At 37.5% G+C, this 17,863-nt stretch overlaps 1 protein-coding gene across 16 annotated transcripts in view; it reads right to left on the reverse strand.

Annotated features, from left to right (window-relative positions):
* The window catches only part of ROBO2 (roundabout guidance receptor 2), an 873,290-nt gene extending 856,637 nt beyond the window's left edge, over positions 1–16,653 (reverse strand). For 4 of the 16 annotated variants that reach the window (XM_048933870.1, XM_048933879.1, XM_048933877.1 and 1 more), the window contains exon 1: positions 16,019–16,653. In XM_048933870.1, coding sequence (XP_048789827.1) covers positions 16,019–16,142 — 124 coding nt within the window. In that variant the 5' untranslated portion in view covers positions 16,143–16,653. The remainder of the gene's footprint in view (positions 1–16,018) is intronic. The other 12 variants (XM_048933881.1, XM_048933874.1, XM_048933872.1 and 9 more) reach the window with 3 other exon arrangements.
* Positions 16,654–17,863: the final 1,210 nt, after the last annotated feature.

Here is a 17,863-nt window from a genome sequence, read left to right on the forward strand (position 1 = left end):
TAATGCTGCTGCAACTGTACAGTCAACTCATCGTTACAGCAACGCTAATTCTATGATATTTTGTTTTTTTTCTTCTTTCTGGAAATAATGAAAATATCATCCCCATGCTTTTTTCCAAATGCTCTCACAGCATTTATCTATTCACCACTGTATGGCATACTAAACAAGAAAAAATAAAGACACTTAGAAATCAGGTACTTTTCTATCATCAAAATCAGACTGCTTGCACAACTCAATTTACTCTGTTACTCTTTTTCACTCTTTGTCAAACTCATCCATTTTATAAACTGTTTGGTACCCAGTAAGTCATTCTCCCTACACAGTGTACTAAAGGACCAAGGAAGTTGGAGAAATGAAGTGCATAGTTTGCTCAAGGTTGGTGTATTCTGCACTTTCAAGAAAGTGAAAATCTCCTGTGGATAGCGCATGCATTTTTTATTGTTTTCTGACGAACTACTGATATATTCTTGTACAACATCAGCAAAAATCCCACCAACTGATGTGCTTCTCCTGACACATCACAGTTTTTGCATGAATGCTGTCCACTTGTCCCTCAGTGCTTGCTTTTGATAAAAATAAAAATAAACAAAAAATCCTATTGTTTCTGCAAAAGCAGAAAAGTAAAAAGGAAAAAGGAAAACAGGTGTGCTAGACTGCAAAAGACAACATACTTCTTAAAGTAGTATTAAACGTATCACTGCACATGCTTAACGGTATCGTTTTCAATCTATATTGTTGAGAGATTCTGAGCACTCATTCAGTTGTCCCATTTAAAGTGATAGAACTGCTTCAAAATGATGAATTCTCTTGAAGGCAAGCATAAACAACCTTTGATTCATATACACTGAAACTTGTTATAAGTAACGAATGATCTAGATGGAACACATTTAGCACTGTCTCACAACGAACATTTATTACAAACATACCACAACAGATGAAGCAGCAGCAGATAGCATATCATCCATCAGAGCAGACCACCAAAACAAATTGTGCCTCATAAACTACTTTAATATGTCTTGGAGCTTCCAAATATACATCACTGATCCATTTGTTACCAAGCCCAGGCTACTTTCTCACTGACAAGTCAATGACACTTGGTATTTTCATTTATGTGCAGGATCACAATGAATCTAAGGACTTTATTCACCCAAAATTAGGTTCATGCAAGAGATGGCCCTTAGTGCTCCTAAGGCTTACACAACTCAGCACCCATGGATCTTGATAATGATGCCCGCCTACGAAGACCCAGTTGCCAATGTACTTTGTCTGTATGCTTTAGCAGCATCTTGCTATTTCTAGTACTCATGTGGCAGTTCTCTCTATATCCATGCAAAATTTATGGCCCATACTGATAAGAGAATGCAGCAGCACAGAAGCAGTTTTAAAGGGCATATGTTACATGCTAGAGAACAGATTTTTCCAAGTCATTTTGAAGAAGTGATTGAGGAAGGTGCTTCTACTTCTCTTTCAATGTAAGTAAAAAAAAATAGTTCTGCAACAGGACAGCAAAAAGTTAACTATATATTTGGTGCAACAGCTCAAAGCTTCTGTATTTCACTTTAAAGTCTGTACTAAAGCATAGCTGGTATCCAAAAAAAGTTTCTCTTGCAGCCTGATGGTTAAACAAACTGTACAAATCACCAAAAAGAATTCTTCATTCTCTGACTGCTGTTCTTCTTGCAGTAAAAAGGATGCAGAAATCACAAACTTGGTTTAAGAAATATGCCTGAAAACTGCGTATATACTGAGGTCAATAACATGCATGGATTTCAAAAAGTTTTTAAGAAACCTGAATCAGAACAAAAATTGATCTGGGTGTAGAACTGAGAAATTGAGAGCCTTATTGTCAAATAGTTTTGCAAAACCTCATACTACATTCCATAGTCAAGCATATGTCTATGTTTCTCAAACAGATTTAAAAAGTGTATGGTTTGTTTAAAGTTTTATACAAAGAATATTAAGTTTTCCAACTGCATGCCATAAATTCATATTTACCCAAGGAATCCATGATAATGGGCTGCATGATACAATTCTTTTCAGCTGGCTCTCGGGAAGCTTTGTGCCATTCTGGCCTATCACTAATGACCAAGGAGCAGAGCTCAACATCACCCTCTGTTTACCCCCCTCCTTCCCCCCCATCCCCTCAGGCAGCTGCAGGGAGCAATAAGGTCACCTCTTGATCTCCTCTTTTCCAGGGTGGACAGACCAAGCATCCTCAGCCTCTCCTCCCAGGACATACCTCCAGCCCTGTTATCAGCCTCGTTGCCCTTAACCAAACCTTAACATCCTCTTTATTTGGTGGAGCCCAGAACTGTACACAACACTCAAAGTGAGGCTGCAGCAGCACTAAATAGAGCAAGAAAATCACCTATTTTGACCAGCTGGCTGTGCTCTGTACTGCGCCCCAAAATGCAGTTTGCCCTCTTGGTTGCCAGGGTGTTGCTGGTTCATGCTGAGCATTCTGTCACCTGCACCCCCAGATCCCTTCCTGCTGCACTGCCATCCAGCCACTCCTCTCCCAGTCTGACCTGTGCCTGGCATTGCTCCATCCCAGATACAGTATAACTAAATACTCTTCTGAAACTCTGCATAAAGCTATTGTATCAGGGAGACAAACAGACACAGAATTCAGGAAATGTGACACAGCTGTAAGATATGCCTCAGCAGTTCTGCTGGAGGCAAGGCACAGGCTGCAGTAAGGCTGGGCCACTATTAGTGTTGTTGCACAACAAAGGGATATTACACACAGCTTGCAGCCCAGATTTTTCTTACACCTTCTCATTTTACTTTTCAGACACAATTCTTTTCACATTTGTTACCAGCTGCTTCTTCTGAGCTTTTTAACTGTCTGAAATGTTAAGGCAGTTTGGATTTTTACCAGATATTTTCAGTCCTGCTTGGAAGTCAGTGGTACCTTCTTGCTCATTTAGCTTTAAATATCAAATGTTACCATTTAAGCGCTATAACATGTCATTGATCTGCATGTTAAACACCCATTGAAATCGATGGCATGTTCAATGTAAAAATCAATGGTGGGGTATAATCTGAAATAAGTATTCTGTGCACATAATTCTGCAATGCCACCTCAATTTCAGTTTTTCTTATGTGGCTACTCAAGAGAATATATATCAATATAATATTAGTAAAAAGAAGATAAGCAAACTGATAAAATTAATGCAAAGTGAGGTGGCTTTGAGTGCAAATAGTGAAATCAATTAGTCAAAACACTTCTAACACTTTTAGAGGACACTATAGGAATAAATATAAATGACAAGCCATTATGATTTTCTTAAGTATGCAATAATAGTTCCGTATATCCTGGATTTATGTCAAAGTCACCACAGAGGTAATAACTAGCTGACATCTACTATGATGACTAAGTAACTGTACCTTCCAAAAAAAACATTCATCCACAGACAATAAGCTGCTATGAAATTTTATGTTGGAAAGCTGAATGAACCACAGACAAAGAGGCAAATATTCTGTTCAGATTGAGTTTTAAAATAATTGCCAACTTGGTGGACATTTCCTGAAAGCATGCTCAGTGGACAGCCGCAGCTATTCTGTTTTAATAATAGGTTTCATTATCAACTGGGAATGGCACTACAAACCACTCAGCAGACAGAGGGACTGCACGCAGCCCTAGTTCAAAAGGAACATATATGTCATGACTTAATAGTGTTTGATTTCTCCCTGGTGTTTTAAAAGGCTAGAAAGTTGACCTTCTTCCTCCCTTGGTGCTTGACTGTTGACATCTCAATGTTCTTCCTTGATTAACCAAACCTCATCCTCTGCTTTATTCCTTTAACTAGAGTTTTCAAAGAGCGCTACTGGTGCTCAGGGAAGAAAAAAAAGAAAAAAGAAAAAGGCAGAAGAAGAAAAAAGAATTGGACAAGACAGCTACATAGAACATTTAGTGAGATGGGGGTCTAAAATCCCACACCATGCTTGGCAGCTGTGATAATGATGTATAATTTAATTGAAGCTATATTGTGATCCTCAATAGGACTTCAGACCTTTTCCCTTGTTTATGTATTATTCAAGCTAATGGCAACCCTGAAATAGAAAAAGCTTCTTATCTCTTAAAACTTTTATTGCAGTGAGTTTGAAATGCACAAAGCTGAGTGCTGTTCTGTTCACTTTAATGCAAAGTGAAAGGATGCTGTTTTCAGCCTGGTTTAGTGTCGCTCTCTTGGCAAAAAGGCAGACGTGATTGGATGCCTTAGAAACAAGGAATGCAAGGGTATGCATGAGAAATTTAAAGTTTTGAGTTCTTTTGGAATTTAGAATATGTCATTTCTGTCTAGCCATTATTTGCTTTCACTTTTCTCAATACAAGTTCACTGGAAAGAAATACAAATTCCTTAAGATGAGACAAAAATCTATAGCAATCAATACAAATGGCATATCCTTTGCATTTTGAACAAGTTAACCGACAGTTCCTGCTACACTTTAAAACTGCTATAGAAGCCCATATCTACAGGGTGTCTGAAAACTAACAGGGTAATTTACTAAAGAATGGCACACTGCCTGTTAGTAATTGTGTGGATTGATGTAAATCTATCCTGCAAAGTAGGCAGAAAAAGGATCAATCTTTAGGATGATGTTCATTTTAAGAATGACTTGGGTGTTACAAGAATAAATAAGAAATGCTTATAAGTAGCTTTCTGCTTCTATCTGTTTTTTATACCACAGGGTAAAACAGGAACACGAGATCTACGTATGCCCACATAACAAATAAAGATAGTAAAATAATATAATGCCAAATCACATTGTGGAAGATGGTGGTCAAAGAATGTCAGTATTCTTCAAATCATTTTTCTTTCTAAACGCATAACAGAATTTCACTTTGTGGTGACTGCCTACTGCTTTTTCAGTGATTGATGAATCATATAGATCATCTTGTGATCTTTCCCAATATGCAAAGACAATGTATGTGCCATGAAACATATCAGTCAATGCAGTATTTCTGCTGAAGAGATTATGAACAGACACTTGCTAGTTTAGAGCTTGCTAGTTGCAAGTTTAGAGCTAGCAACTGTCCTTGCCATGAATCAAAATCAAAAATGTGTATTGCTAAACTGATTTAGGGCCTCAAATGACATTATCTGTAAAATGAAATTACCATATTCACTGTTTGGAAAAGGAATTCAAAAGACCGATACAGATCAAGTAAATTTGCATGCATGTACACATTATATGGTCCTGTGTTCTCAACACATCTTACATTCTTTACACGAGCTGTACATTTTAGAGCACAGGCAAGCTTTTTTAGAATAGCATTTGTTTGAAGAGTAGGCTGTAGCAACTTTGTCAGTTATCTATAAACATCAGAGAATAACTCTCCCAAATTAGGGCCACAAGGATGACCACATTTACTGTGAAGACTGGTTGAGGGACTAGGGCTTGCTTAGCCTGAAAAAGAAGAGGCTGCAGGGAGACCTCACTGCAACCCTCCAGTCCTTGAAGGGAGATTATAAGCAGGAGGGAAAGTGACTCTGTACATGTTCTGACAATGATAGAACAAGGGAAATAGCTTTAGACTAAAAGAGGGTAGAGTTAGATTAGATGTTAGGAGGAAAGTTTTTACACAGAGGGCGAAGAGGTGCTGGCACAGCTGCCCAGAGAAGCTGTGGGTGCTCCAACCCTGGAGTCACTCAAGGCCAGGTTAGATGGGGCCCTGGGCAGCTGAGCTGGTGGGGGGCAACTCTGCCCATGGCAGGGATCTGGAGCTTGATGATCTTTAAGGTCCCCTACAACCTAAGTCATTCTATGATTCTACGAATACATAGAAGACAATGCATGTTTTGTAATTTAAGTGTACAAAAACTCTTACTAGTTTCTGTGTTCCTTTCTAATGAGCAACAGCATACTACCAAAGGGCACCAGAAAGGAAATCAGTCAAGACGTCAAACAATATTTTCAAAGAATATAGATTAAATAAAATATGTTGCCAAGAACAACAACAACAACAACAGAACTTTTTTGCCCTGGTTTCTAATGTTGTACCTCTATATGAACAATTTAAGATAAAATTTGTTAACATAAGTATTTTTCTACTGAAATACAATTAAAAGGCTATATAATCAGATTGAAATAAATTAAGAAGTCTCTGATAAATATCTTCTGTAGATAGCTATAAAATGCCCTTTAAAAATAGGACAACAATTTATAAATAGAAGAGATCATACACAGAACATAAAAATAGATGAAGAAGAAGTTGAGACAGGATAAACAAAAATAAAATTTAACAAAGGTCCTGGGAGCTACAATGCTCTGAAGGAGTGAAATTCTGTTAGTGTGGATTTTGAAATAAGACCTATGCCTGGCTAATGTAGAAAGGGTAAAGCAATACTATGTTAAACACAGAATGTTTCTACTTCACAGAGATCCCCCTTAAAATTAAGGTCAACGTACACATTATCCAAAAATATTTTCCCCTGGAGTAGAAGCGTGCATTTGTCCTGATACACTGTGGAGCGTCTCTACTGTCATACACTGCGTCAGGAAGATCCAGGAACAGCTTAAGAAGTAAATGGCTTAATTCTATTACGACTGGCTTATTCAACTCTTTTCTTGGAAGGAAGAAAACACATTTTTCCTTCAATACACACAACTCAATAGCACCAAGAAATTGAGTTTGTTTTCTTTCCTTTTTCCTGCTTTTCATCATTCAAAAGTTGAAGAACTTTCCAACTTTTGTTTCTACTTTAAAAAAAAAAAAAAAAAAAGAAAAAGGGAGGAAACTTCTGCAAAGTGCAGTCATTCTACACCTTTTTCCACAGTGACCATCAACAGCATCATTACTCACATTTCAAGACTGTCACTTTTGTCACTTTCTGAAAAAAGAAATCAGAGATTCAAGCAGCAAAAATAAAAATTGAGAAGGTAAAAACTGACCATTGTCCAGATTTTCAATGAACACTTTACCATTCACCATGCTGTGCAACCTTATATTATTTTAAATATATAATTATTTTTATCATTATTATTAAATGATTTATTAATCGAAGTTTTATTATATCTTTGAAATGACTTTATACATCAATTTATAATTGTTGGATGAAGAGATTCTTGATGCTGGAGAAGGCAGTAATTCATTAAAACAAGTTCTAGCCTGATATATTTCCATTTTCATCCACATCAATTCCAAGGATAATCAAATGCTCAGATAACAACAGTTCATTTAGACCCACAGCAGGACAATGGGTCTAAAGTAAATTATGAAGACAAATTCTTGAGCTTCACCAAAAACATCAGTGGTATGAAACCACTTTAACTAATAGGAACTATTATAAAGCAGTGAGAACTTCACCAGTGTCACATTTTTGCTTCTATTTTCATCACCCTCAGGACTTCCACACACTCATCTTCAGATCAGTGTCTTTCCAGCTGCCTAGATCTGTTATCAGACAAGCATTACTTAGTGAGAACTGCCATGACTAATTACCAAATGGATGACTTTACAGCAAAGATTCAAAAGCAGACTGTCCTCTCATTTAAACTGACACAATTCCATAAATTTCAGTACAATTACTTCAGACACTAGCAGGAAAGACAATACATATATTCCAGATACACCTATAAGGCAGCAGTTTTTCTCAAGCAAGTACAAGAACGAAGATATGATCATATAATTGCAGAAGGCACTTAACCAGGGGCATTACCCCAAGGACAAAGTATTCTCAGTTGCATGCTAATTTTTAAATCAGAAGTGATACATTTGGTATATCAGCCATTTTCTAGGAGAAACATTGAATGGAATGAATTAAAAAAAGGGCTCTCCTTTGCACTTTTTCAGGGTGTAAAAAATTCAGAACAGTATCTGTGGTTTCTCAAAGTAAGTGCTAATTACAAAAAGTATGACAATGGAATGCAAATTTCCAACATGTAGGATCTAAAAATACAATTGAAGCCAGCTTTTTGGAATAGAATAAATTTTTGGAAATTTGTTTATTGCCTCTCTGGATGTGTCTGAAACAAGCTTTTATTTGTTAGTACTTTCTCTAAAATTTTTAAGGACCCCTTAACTCTATGAGGGAAAATATCTAATAGCACATTTAAATTGCTTGGTAACTGGTTCTCAATTTTTCCATAACTGAGCAGACTATTTCTATTTACTTTCTCTATAGTAAATATTCTGTGTTCTTCCATTTCTTCTCTTAACAATGCAGTGTGCAGGAAGCAAACCATTTACTGCTTTACTCCTCCTCACAAAACTAAGGACTGCTTTTGTCTGTTTTTCTACTGTTGGTACAATGGACCTACAGGAAAGTTAAATTACGGAGCCAGAAGTAGAAATCTTGGGCAGTGAGGTGAATCTCTGTCATTCTCTCCTTAAAATTTCAAAACTGATGACACAAACCTTAAAAGAACACTCAGAATCCAGTTAAATAAAGCAGAACACAGTACTAATGCAAGCTGTATCATTTGTCTTTATCCAGCATCCTATATGGGAAAGATAGTAAATATCAAGGGTTTCTTACTCCTTTGTGCCACTGTAACCACAGCCATACTCGGAACCACTGCAATGACTGTTATCAGTGAACTTTCATCATAAACCACACTAGCACAGAAAATGCACACATGCCTATGCCTGGGAGGAAACCGGGAAGCTGTAAAGACTGTTGGTATTCAGTGTACGTAGCTGCTGGGAGGAAAGAGGGTCTATATGCTTAGTCATATCAGAAACTTGATTTTTGTGGAGGTTGAAAAACCTCATTGCTGAGAGCTTCTGCTGAGTGATCAGCATCTCTGGAAGCAAAACTGACTTTTGTTTCTGTTTTTTCCATTACTTCGTTTGAGTTTCCATATAGAAGGAAACACCACAGGTTTTGAGGGAAAATCATGGAAAGCAGAAAATAGTCTTGATGCTCCTGAATTATTATAGTTTGCTTATCTGTGCAACATGTATATGGAACCATGAATTTATTTTAATATTTAGCTAGCTTAAGAGGATAAAATTTTCAAATTAGTAAAATGAAATAAGTTCTAGAATGAGAGTTAATGGGACACAGTTTAGCTGAGAACAAGATTTTATGATTCAGACAAAAAAATACCAAAATACCAATTTCTATTAAAGGCGCTCATTACTACTTTCATTTCTACTGAAGATGCTCTAAAATACAAACAGATTTTAATTGTTAGCAGTTTCAGTATCATATACCAAGATTTAATCACCTGTAAAATCATCCCCCCACACTCCAATTTTGAATGTTCTAAATAAATAATTTTTTGTGGAGGTATCTATTAATGGCTCTTGGAAGTAGTAATGCACGCTAAGTACTCTTTAGATCATGCCTTGAAGTAAAAAATCAATAGTGTTTATCTCCTGAACATCACTGTTTTTCAAAATTGCCAGAAAGACGAAACCAAAACAACTTTTTATCAGATGCACTGATGTGTACTGATGCCTGTTTATCATTTTGTATTTCTGATTCATGCTCTTTCAACAAGTACCAGGCAATTTACAAGAACACATTTTTTTGTGGATGCTAATTAAGAGAGCTTGCGTTTACTAGCTTTCTAACATCAATGATGCATCACAGCAATTCCAAAATCTGTTTTAAGAAAAAAATAAATGCAAATAACTTGAGGAAAGGGATGTGTGTGCATATCTGTGGAGGTGACCAGTATTTAAATATTTCTTCTGTATTATAACTATTTGATCAACATACTTTTTAATATGATAGCAAACATTTCAAGCAAGGCTCCAAGTACAGGATGTGGACATAGGATTCAAAGGAATGTGTCACCTTATTAAATCTTTTTCTTTTATGTTTTTTCTCTCTTCTGGATAATCCTGACCTGAAGGCTGAAGTTATACACCAGCTTGAACTGCCTTAAATCTTGCCATGACTTCAACCTCTTCTCTTCTCTTGTGGCCATGGCCCAAGGCATGCCTGTCACCTGAGATTGTGTGAATTAAGGAATCCCATCAGCTGGATAGACACTGTCCAATCTTGTTAGCTGGATCAGCTCCCTGGATAGAGGTGCCAGTGGTTGTCCACAAGCACCGACTCTAGTGGAGCAGGTGGTGGGAGCCTGCAGCCAGAACTGGCAGAAGTTGAAGAAGACTGTGATTGACTTCTGCCAAAAGTTGACAGCCCTTTCTCAGTAATAGCTGGAGACGCTCCTCTTACTTTCTGCCTACATTTACTCATTACCGTTTGGTTCTTTGCCAAAAAACTTTCTGTACTTAAATAGACGTTACATGTTCTTATCATTTGCTCCTCCATGGCTGGAATAAACCAGACATCTTCCATCGTAACCTTCCAGCTGAGAAGGAAAATCTCACAAATTTGGTTCTCCATTCCCCCATTTTACGCTGTCTCCAGCTATATGTTTTTGCACACATGTTATCAGACTTCTTTATTATATTTTAAATGTTTTCAAAGAGTTTAAAATTAGACTAGGAAGGGTGGAATGCTTCAAGAAAATGTGTACAGAAAGCTTTGCACAGCAGAAGAGTCCCTTTGAATTCAGATTTCACTCTGAAGAAGATGTAAAAGAAGGTGCAGAAATTTTCTTGTTACTGTGGGAGTGGAGCTAAATCCAGACTTAAAAGCAAATAGGAGACTGAACAAAAAACAGTTCAAGATCCAAATAAATCTCAGTATCCAAATAAATACTCATTTTCATTTTAAATACATTAAAAGCAAAACTATTACAAACATATTCAATACGTGACGTCACAAGCTGTGCGTGACATGCACTTTATATACTCACAGTCAGACTAAAACTGCATACCCACACTTACAGTTCTCAGGTTCTAAAATTAGGTTTTTAGATCCGTATCTATGCACAATTCACTTCTTCAAATATATTGAGCTTCCTCTGAAGTTAAAAATAATGTGAATTTTAAATAATACTTAAAATCTGGTTTCTCTTATAAAATGTAGGGAATTAATTTTAGGACCTGGAGTTTGAAACTTAGTTTCAGCATTTTATAAGCTTTTCCAATGTGGTAGTGCAAAGCAGCATATTTGATGTTTCACAGTATAAGAAATACTGTTACTTAAACTTCCAGCATGAGAAATTATTCAAAAAGAATCCATGCAGTTTATCCTTGAAATTCCACAAAATAATTTACTTAAATTAGACAAATGGTAAACTATATAACGTGTACCCTCAAAATTACATACATTACACAGTGAATCATGCCAGCACAGCTGCCAGTGTTGAAACTCACAACCACCACTTTAAAAAGCCCTGCCTCATCACAGCTGAGCAGATCTTTTGTGCCTCATGATAAGTCACACTGAAGGCCAGGATATCTGCAGCCACAGAATTATCTCCTCTCTGTTTCCTACTTTGTGTAAACCCCAGCCTTCATCGCCTCACAGTCATAATGCAGGTGAAAACAGCTTCCTTGTGTTGAAAAAATCTTAATGAGTTTCCCCAAAGGGGAAGCAAATAGTACTGTTGAGAGGCTGCCAAGAAGAAATCTAAACATCTATTACAATTCACTGTGCTCTTGATGTGTTGGGCTTTGTGACCACACTGAGTCTCCTCATTACAAATGTAGCACATCTCAGGGCATTATCTTCACCAAACTCAGTGTGCATACACTGTAAAGTTGTAGTGCTATGTGGATAATATGTCTGTACCTGAGATGTCTGATTATCTGGAGCTACCAAGCACGTACCAGCAGTCCAGTAACACACCTCCAAATCTAATACTCTCACCACTGCTTTAATATTCTAGCATTTCACCTCCACATTTGGTCGGTCTGCGGGGTGGCTGCTTTCTCTATGGAAGGGAAGGTCAGTTAATAGAAATTTTCTTTTGTGAGCTGATCTCTGAATTATGCTTTCAAAAACATTTAAACTAGCACTGATGATTACATTCATTCAAAATAACATGTACTGATCAATCTGATTATTGAATCTCACCTACACACCTTTGAATTACCCCTACCAGTAAGACTGAGAAAGTGACACTTCTAGGTTTCTGACACTGGTATTTGTCATAAAAATGATTAAATGCTGTAGAGATGAAACTGGAACTGAAATATAAGGCTGAATCACTTGCATAATAAACTTGATTTAGTCAAGAAGGTTTATTGCTTCACTTCCTCAGAGCTAAAAAGAATAGGTACTGTCTGTCCCCTTTCAGTTGTGTGGAGTGGTTCTCTCTGTTTCCAGTGCTGATGGCTCTGTCAGAGTATCGCTATTGCATCAGGGCATTCTGCCCCACTCAGAGTCCTTCTACACTCTCCCTCTGAGATGCACCCTTGAGGACCACCCCGACTGGCCCGCTCTACAACCTTCTGGCTGGGATGGGATCTGGCCATCCAGAAGGGCCTGGTGATGCTATACACAGGCCACCAGCTAGAAGGTCAGGCCAGGAGCCAGTTCTATTCATTGGAGCCTGATGCCCAGGGACAGCACATCTATCTCCCCGACTGAACAAGTGAGGTCTTCCCAAGATGAATAAAAGGTTAATGTCTGCCTGGAATTGAGATTTTCTTAATGTTCTCCCTCTTCTTCTCTGAACTCTTTCTGTCACAGAGCTTTCAAGTGTAGTTATAAAGTGCACTGATGTTTACCAGAATACAAGCAACGTACGTGATTTTCTTTTCCCCCTGCATTTTGCTGTTTTACAGCTGAAGTAATATCCAACGACTATGCGGAATGGTGTCTCTGTACAGCACTACTTTGCCCTTGTGAACTCTTCAACAAGGCTGACTTCCTAACAGTAATGGGCCCTTTGGCAAGAACTTGGAAAATAGTGCTCCTCAGCCCCATTCACATTTGTGTGTGGTGTTTATCAGATGTGACACACACTCACAGATGTAGGGGACATTTGATATTGCCTGAAGATCAGTAAATGTGAATCACTGCCACAGTTTTCCTCGTTCGGGAATTAATATCACCACGCTATTAGTAAGAAGAAAATGCTGGGAAGGTTCCCAAACATAACACAAATGGACAATTTTCTTCCAAACTCTCCCTGACACCACCAAATAGAGCACATACACATATATGCGAATGGATACATACAAAATTTAATTTTCTTTTTACCTATAGTATGTGATAGAGTGAAAACACTGGAAACAAATTCAGGAGGGGATAAGTATTAGCAACACTTGAAATCTGCTTTCCGATTTAAGGTAAACTCAAAAGAGTACTTAATCTTCTTTTCCCAGTTTTTTGTTCTCCATATTATAAATCCTTCTTAAAAACTTGAATCACATAGTGCTACTGTGAGTCAAAGGGAAAAAGCAAATCCAGTTGATTTGTATTCCCAGGTTCTGCTTTTAGACTGCAGTTTATCTTGAACACTAGTTTATAAATCCAGTTTAGGGTACATTTAAGCACTGCATTCCAATGACTTATTCTGAAAGTTTTCTGGAGAACAGACTTAAAAATAGCCAGAAAAGAAAATGTTATCTTTCCATTTCTCCAGGACCATGTAAGTACGCAACTAAGTTCACTCCTTCACATCTGGCACTGCAACTAAATCTGGAAGCAATTTCTATTTGCAATGCCATTTATTTTAATGGCAGATTTTTTTTAGAATAAATTCCGAAGAAAAATACAGAAGTAAATAGAGTTGATCTTCTCATGAATAACAGAGAGAACTACACAGCAAGACCACAAAATAACCTATCAGAACTTGTACCTTCAATAACGAAGTTTTTAAAGTCATATTAGCAGAATTTTGAGATTCATTAGCCTGGACTAATCATGGTTAGGGCGTACATAGACATAGAAGAGCACTTTCCAAAGATGTCTGTACTTCACTGCACTGTTGAAATAAGATGTGACACTGAAAAACTTGTGAGGATGCTCTGGATTAGCTACTGTAGTCCATCATGGAAAACAATTGGTAATGCTAAACTAATATTTCTGGACACTGGAAACTGCCTATTTGCAAATGCACATATCTAATGTCATACTTACGTTCCAAACAACATAGCTGCAAGTTGGTAAGCAGTTGCCCAGATCTCCTGAACCTCTGCTTCCTTTGTGGGATGAGCTATCCAGTGTGCTCCAATGGAGAAGCACATATGCAGAAATTTTACCAAGCAGCATCACAGATTTCACATACAGGCCACAAAGAACTTGCGTTGACATAAAAGCAGAAGCTGATTCTTGATGCTCAATAGAAAGAGAGGTGTGTATCACGTTTTCGAGTTCAAAAATGCTCAGACTGCATAACATCACAACATATAGACTCTGGCAGATCAGAAATCTAACATTTTCACTGAAAAACACACATAATCTTCACAAGCAACACAGTAGTAACATCCACATGCAAAAGTTTACATCACATAAGCTTAGTTTTTAGCTGACTTAAGAGCTGTGAGGGAACAAGACAAATTGTTAGCAGCCTTGGAAGAGGTACCTTCTTTATTCTTTGTTTCAGGTGCAAAGAACACATTTAAGAAAAGCAAAACCCCATAGTAAGCTCCTATTTTTCTCAGTCAGATTCAGGGATTATTTTCAAATCTTGACAGAAATTCTTCAATAGAGTTCTTGACTTCTATTAGAGTGTAAGTAAGAGACTGAAGCAGTAAACCTCTTAGATACAAAAGTTAATTGAAAATGGGAAAAAGGGAAAAAAGTTAACAGTATTTTAGAAATCACAGGAACATGACAGTAACATATATTCCTAACTCATGTGCCTCTAAGAAGAGGTCATGCTGCTGAGAGTAAATAACAGCTTGTAATTTGCAAGGAGGATACCCAGCAGCACTGTGAGATACACGTGTTAATGTGATTTACAGAACCAGGAAATAATTTGCTGATGTACTGTGCTGTATTAGTAGTCCAGGTTAAGTGTGCACTGCAACTTTTCCCTTGAAGGTACAGAAAGTAGAAGATTTGTAATTTCTCTGAAAGCAACAAAAGGAAATACAGAGGGAAGAAGGAGGAGATTCCTGCTGAGATGTTGTGATAAATTATTAAAACTTCTTTATAATGTTGATGCTACTCTTTAACCTCAGATCACAATACTGACAGCAGAGGAAGACAGAAAGTGCTATTAAAGCTGTGATAAACACACCACGCTGTGGCAATGCTTGTAAGAAAAAAAAAAATCCTGGGGTGCGTCCAATCAGTAACATCAAGAAACAACCAGGAGAAAACATCTAGCTATCTACAAGCCACAGTCCCTCAGTCCAAATATTTATGAGATACCATTTATGCTCACTGAGTTATTTGATTATGAGACCTCGATAACCCGTGTTTTCCATAAACAAATGTCACACAAGGAATCAAAACAAAGTGAACTTTATGAAAAGGCACATTTAGTGAACTACTCACAGCACATATAGGGTAAATCTTCCCAACAGATTTTAGCAGAAGAGGAAAATGGATTGCTGCCTTCAAGAATCATAAGTTTTTTCTCAGCACATCATTTTTCCCGATAAAGTTAATGCAATTTATCTTTATTACCACATCAACACTGATACAGCCAGTCAGGCAATTAGTGCTGCTGGCAGTGCATTTCACAACATGCATGTATTCAAAAAAAAAAAGTCTGTCTATTCATTTTTACCACGTACACTAACAATTCTGCACTCAAAACAGGTTTCTTGCTTTCTTTCTCTTTTCTCTCCTCTTCTTTTAAAGCACTATAATCCCCTGTGATGGGGGGACATTTTGCCACACAACTACAATTATCAGTCCCAGAGTCTCCATAATGCAAATAACAATCTTAATTTTCACATTAAAAAACAAAACAAAACAAACACAACAAAACATCAGTTTCTAAATGACAGGCATTTATTTATATAAAGGCCTTAAATGCTATTCTGTTAATAATAAAATGCAAAGTAGAATTCCTGCAAGGAATATACGCCCTACAGAGGCAGCCAAGAAAACTAACAAAAAAAAAAACAACAAATGAAACTCCATGCTCCCTTTTCAATACCCTCTTTCAAGTCCACACAATAATCTAAAATCTTAGTCATTCAGAACAGCATAGGTATTCACCTTAGATCATCCTTAAGGCAGCTTCTTAAAATCCTACCCAGACATCCATTATGAAACTTTCTCTTTCCACTTACCCCCCTTCCAGTGTTTGCCTTTGGTCCTGCTAAGCTTGCTCAGGGTTGGTCCAGAGAAGAGCAACATCAAAATGAAAAGAAGTTCAAGCATAGTGATTTTCCCCCGTCTCACTGATGATAACATTTCCACAAGTTCTTTTCCAAAAAAAATTATCTTACATCTTCTCCCCCACTTTCTGCATACTCTGCTGGCGTAAAGAGGAGTGATTAATCATAGAAAAATCAGAGCAAGGAGCAGCCTTGCTATCCTTAGATGTTGAAGTAATATCTCACTGATGTAGCCCTGAGGAAAGCCACATTTCTCACTGATCCGATTTCTCCCACACAACATGCAGCCAGCACCGCTGCTACTACAGCAGCTATAAAATAATTTCTGCTCTCACTTTGGCTTCTGTGGGAATATATTCCTCAGCTTGCAGCATGAGCTTGATTGAAAATGATAAAAACAGTAATGCTCGTGTCCAGCAGAAAAGAGAAAAGATGTCAGGATTGTGAAAAAAGATGAGAAGCAGTTGTACTGACAGCTTTAAGCCTGACTGTCTGATCCTAATAGCCGTGCAACCAACCAAATTGCTCTTTTAAGAGTAATAAGGCTTCAGTGAAAGCTGGTGTCACTGCCACTTGGGTAGGTAGAGCAGGGCTCGAAAATCACCAAGGAACCTGCTCGAGATAACGACTGCCACAGTCCTGGCTCAGAGCAGCGAGGGCTGAGCAGAATACAGTATGCACAGGGAGCATTTAATCTCTATTGTGTGCAGGAGATTTCCTTCCTTACACTGTGCCACTGCTCAGGACTTTTGACTGCATTTTACTGACGCTTTTGCTCACACTTTAAGCACGAGCACAAGCTTTAACACCCTAATTATTTACAGCATTTCTGAAGTAATTGTAGCACAGCAAACTGCACGGTTTCGCCTTTTTTTTCTTAAAGTAACAAACAAAATCTTAGAACTAGAGCAGTCATCTTTTCAGTGCACACAGCAGCTGAATTTTTTATTTCCTTGCTGTCTGTTTCCCTTAGGTTCCCCAAAATCCTGGTGTTAAGGGTGTGGGTTGGAAAGAGAGAAGGAGAGAGAAAGGGGACTTTCAGAAGTGCAGACATTTTTGGAATAATAAATTCCAGTCACAATTTTGCATTTAATATTTGTTGATACTTCCACAGCAGCAACACAACTACCTCCGTTTCCATATGCCTGTTTGTATTTAAGGATGCTAAAGCTGGATCAGTAAGTACAAGACTTTCTGCACAACATTTTGAATTTTTACAGAAGGTACTTAGAGACAGATTCATGACATTCAGACTTGGAGTAAACAGGCTTGAGATGTCCAGTGCTTAAGTATGCCCAGTAGCTTAAATTCGTCTGCAGCTTGGCATTTAGTTGTGTCCCTATAAGCATTTAGCACTCAAATCAATGAGCCACAAACCTTCTGCTGTAGATTAATATAAATAAAAAATCAATGTCCTTAGAATGACAAAGCAACTATGGCCATGAATTCCCTGAAGTTATCACATTTTCAACCAGGGACATGATGCCCTTTTCAGCGCAACACTAAAAAGATGATATTAATAAATCTGAAGCTTTGCTAATTTGTCTAAATAAAGAATGATATTTTGACTGGTGGAGACAATCATGAACATCTAATATGAATACACAGATTTCTTTTAAATAAGCAGCATGTAACATCACAAACAAGGAAATACTATGGCTCTGCTGCTATATCAGCTATGAAGGATCTTTTATTTTCTTTTTATATTCTGAAATATATTTATGGGCTGGTTAGAGGATGGAATATTTGCATTTAGACAAAGTGCATGCTGATGTACAGCAGTTTTTCATCTGTGCA

Source organism: Lagopus muta, chromosome 1 (genome assembly GCF_023343835.1).
Source record: "Lagopus muta isolate bLagMut1 chromosome 1, bLagMut1 primary, whole genome shotgun sequence".
NCBI lineage: Eukaryota > Metazoa > Chordata > Aves > Galliformes > Phasianidae > Lagopus > Lagopus muta.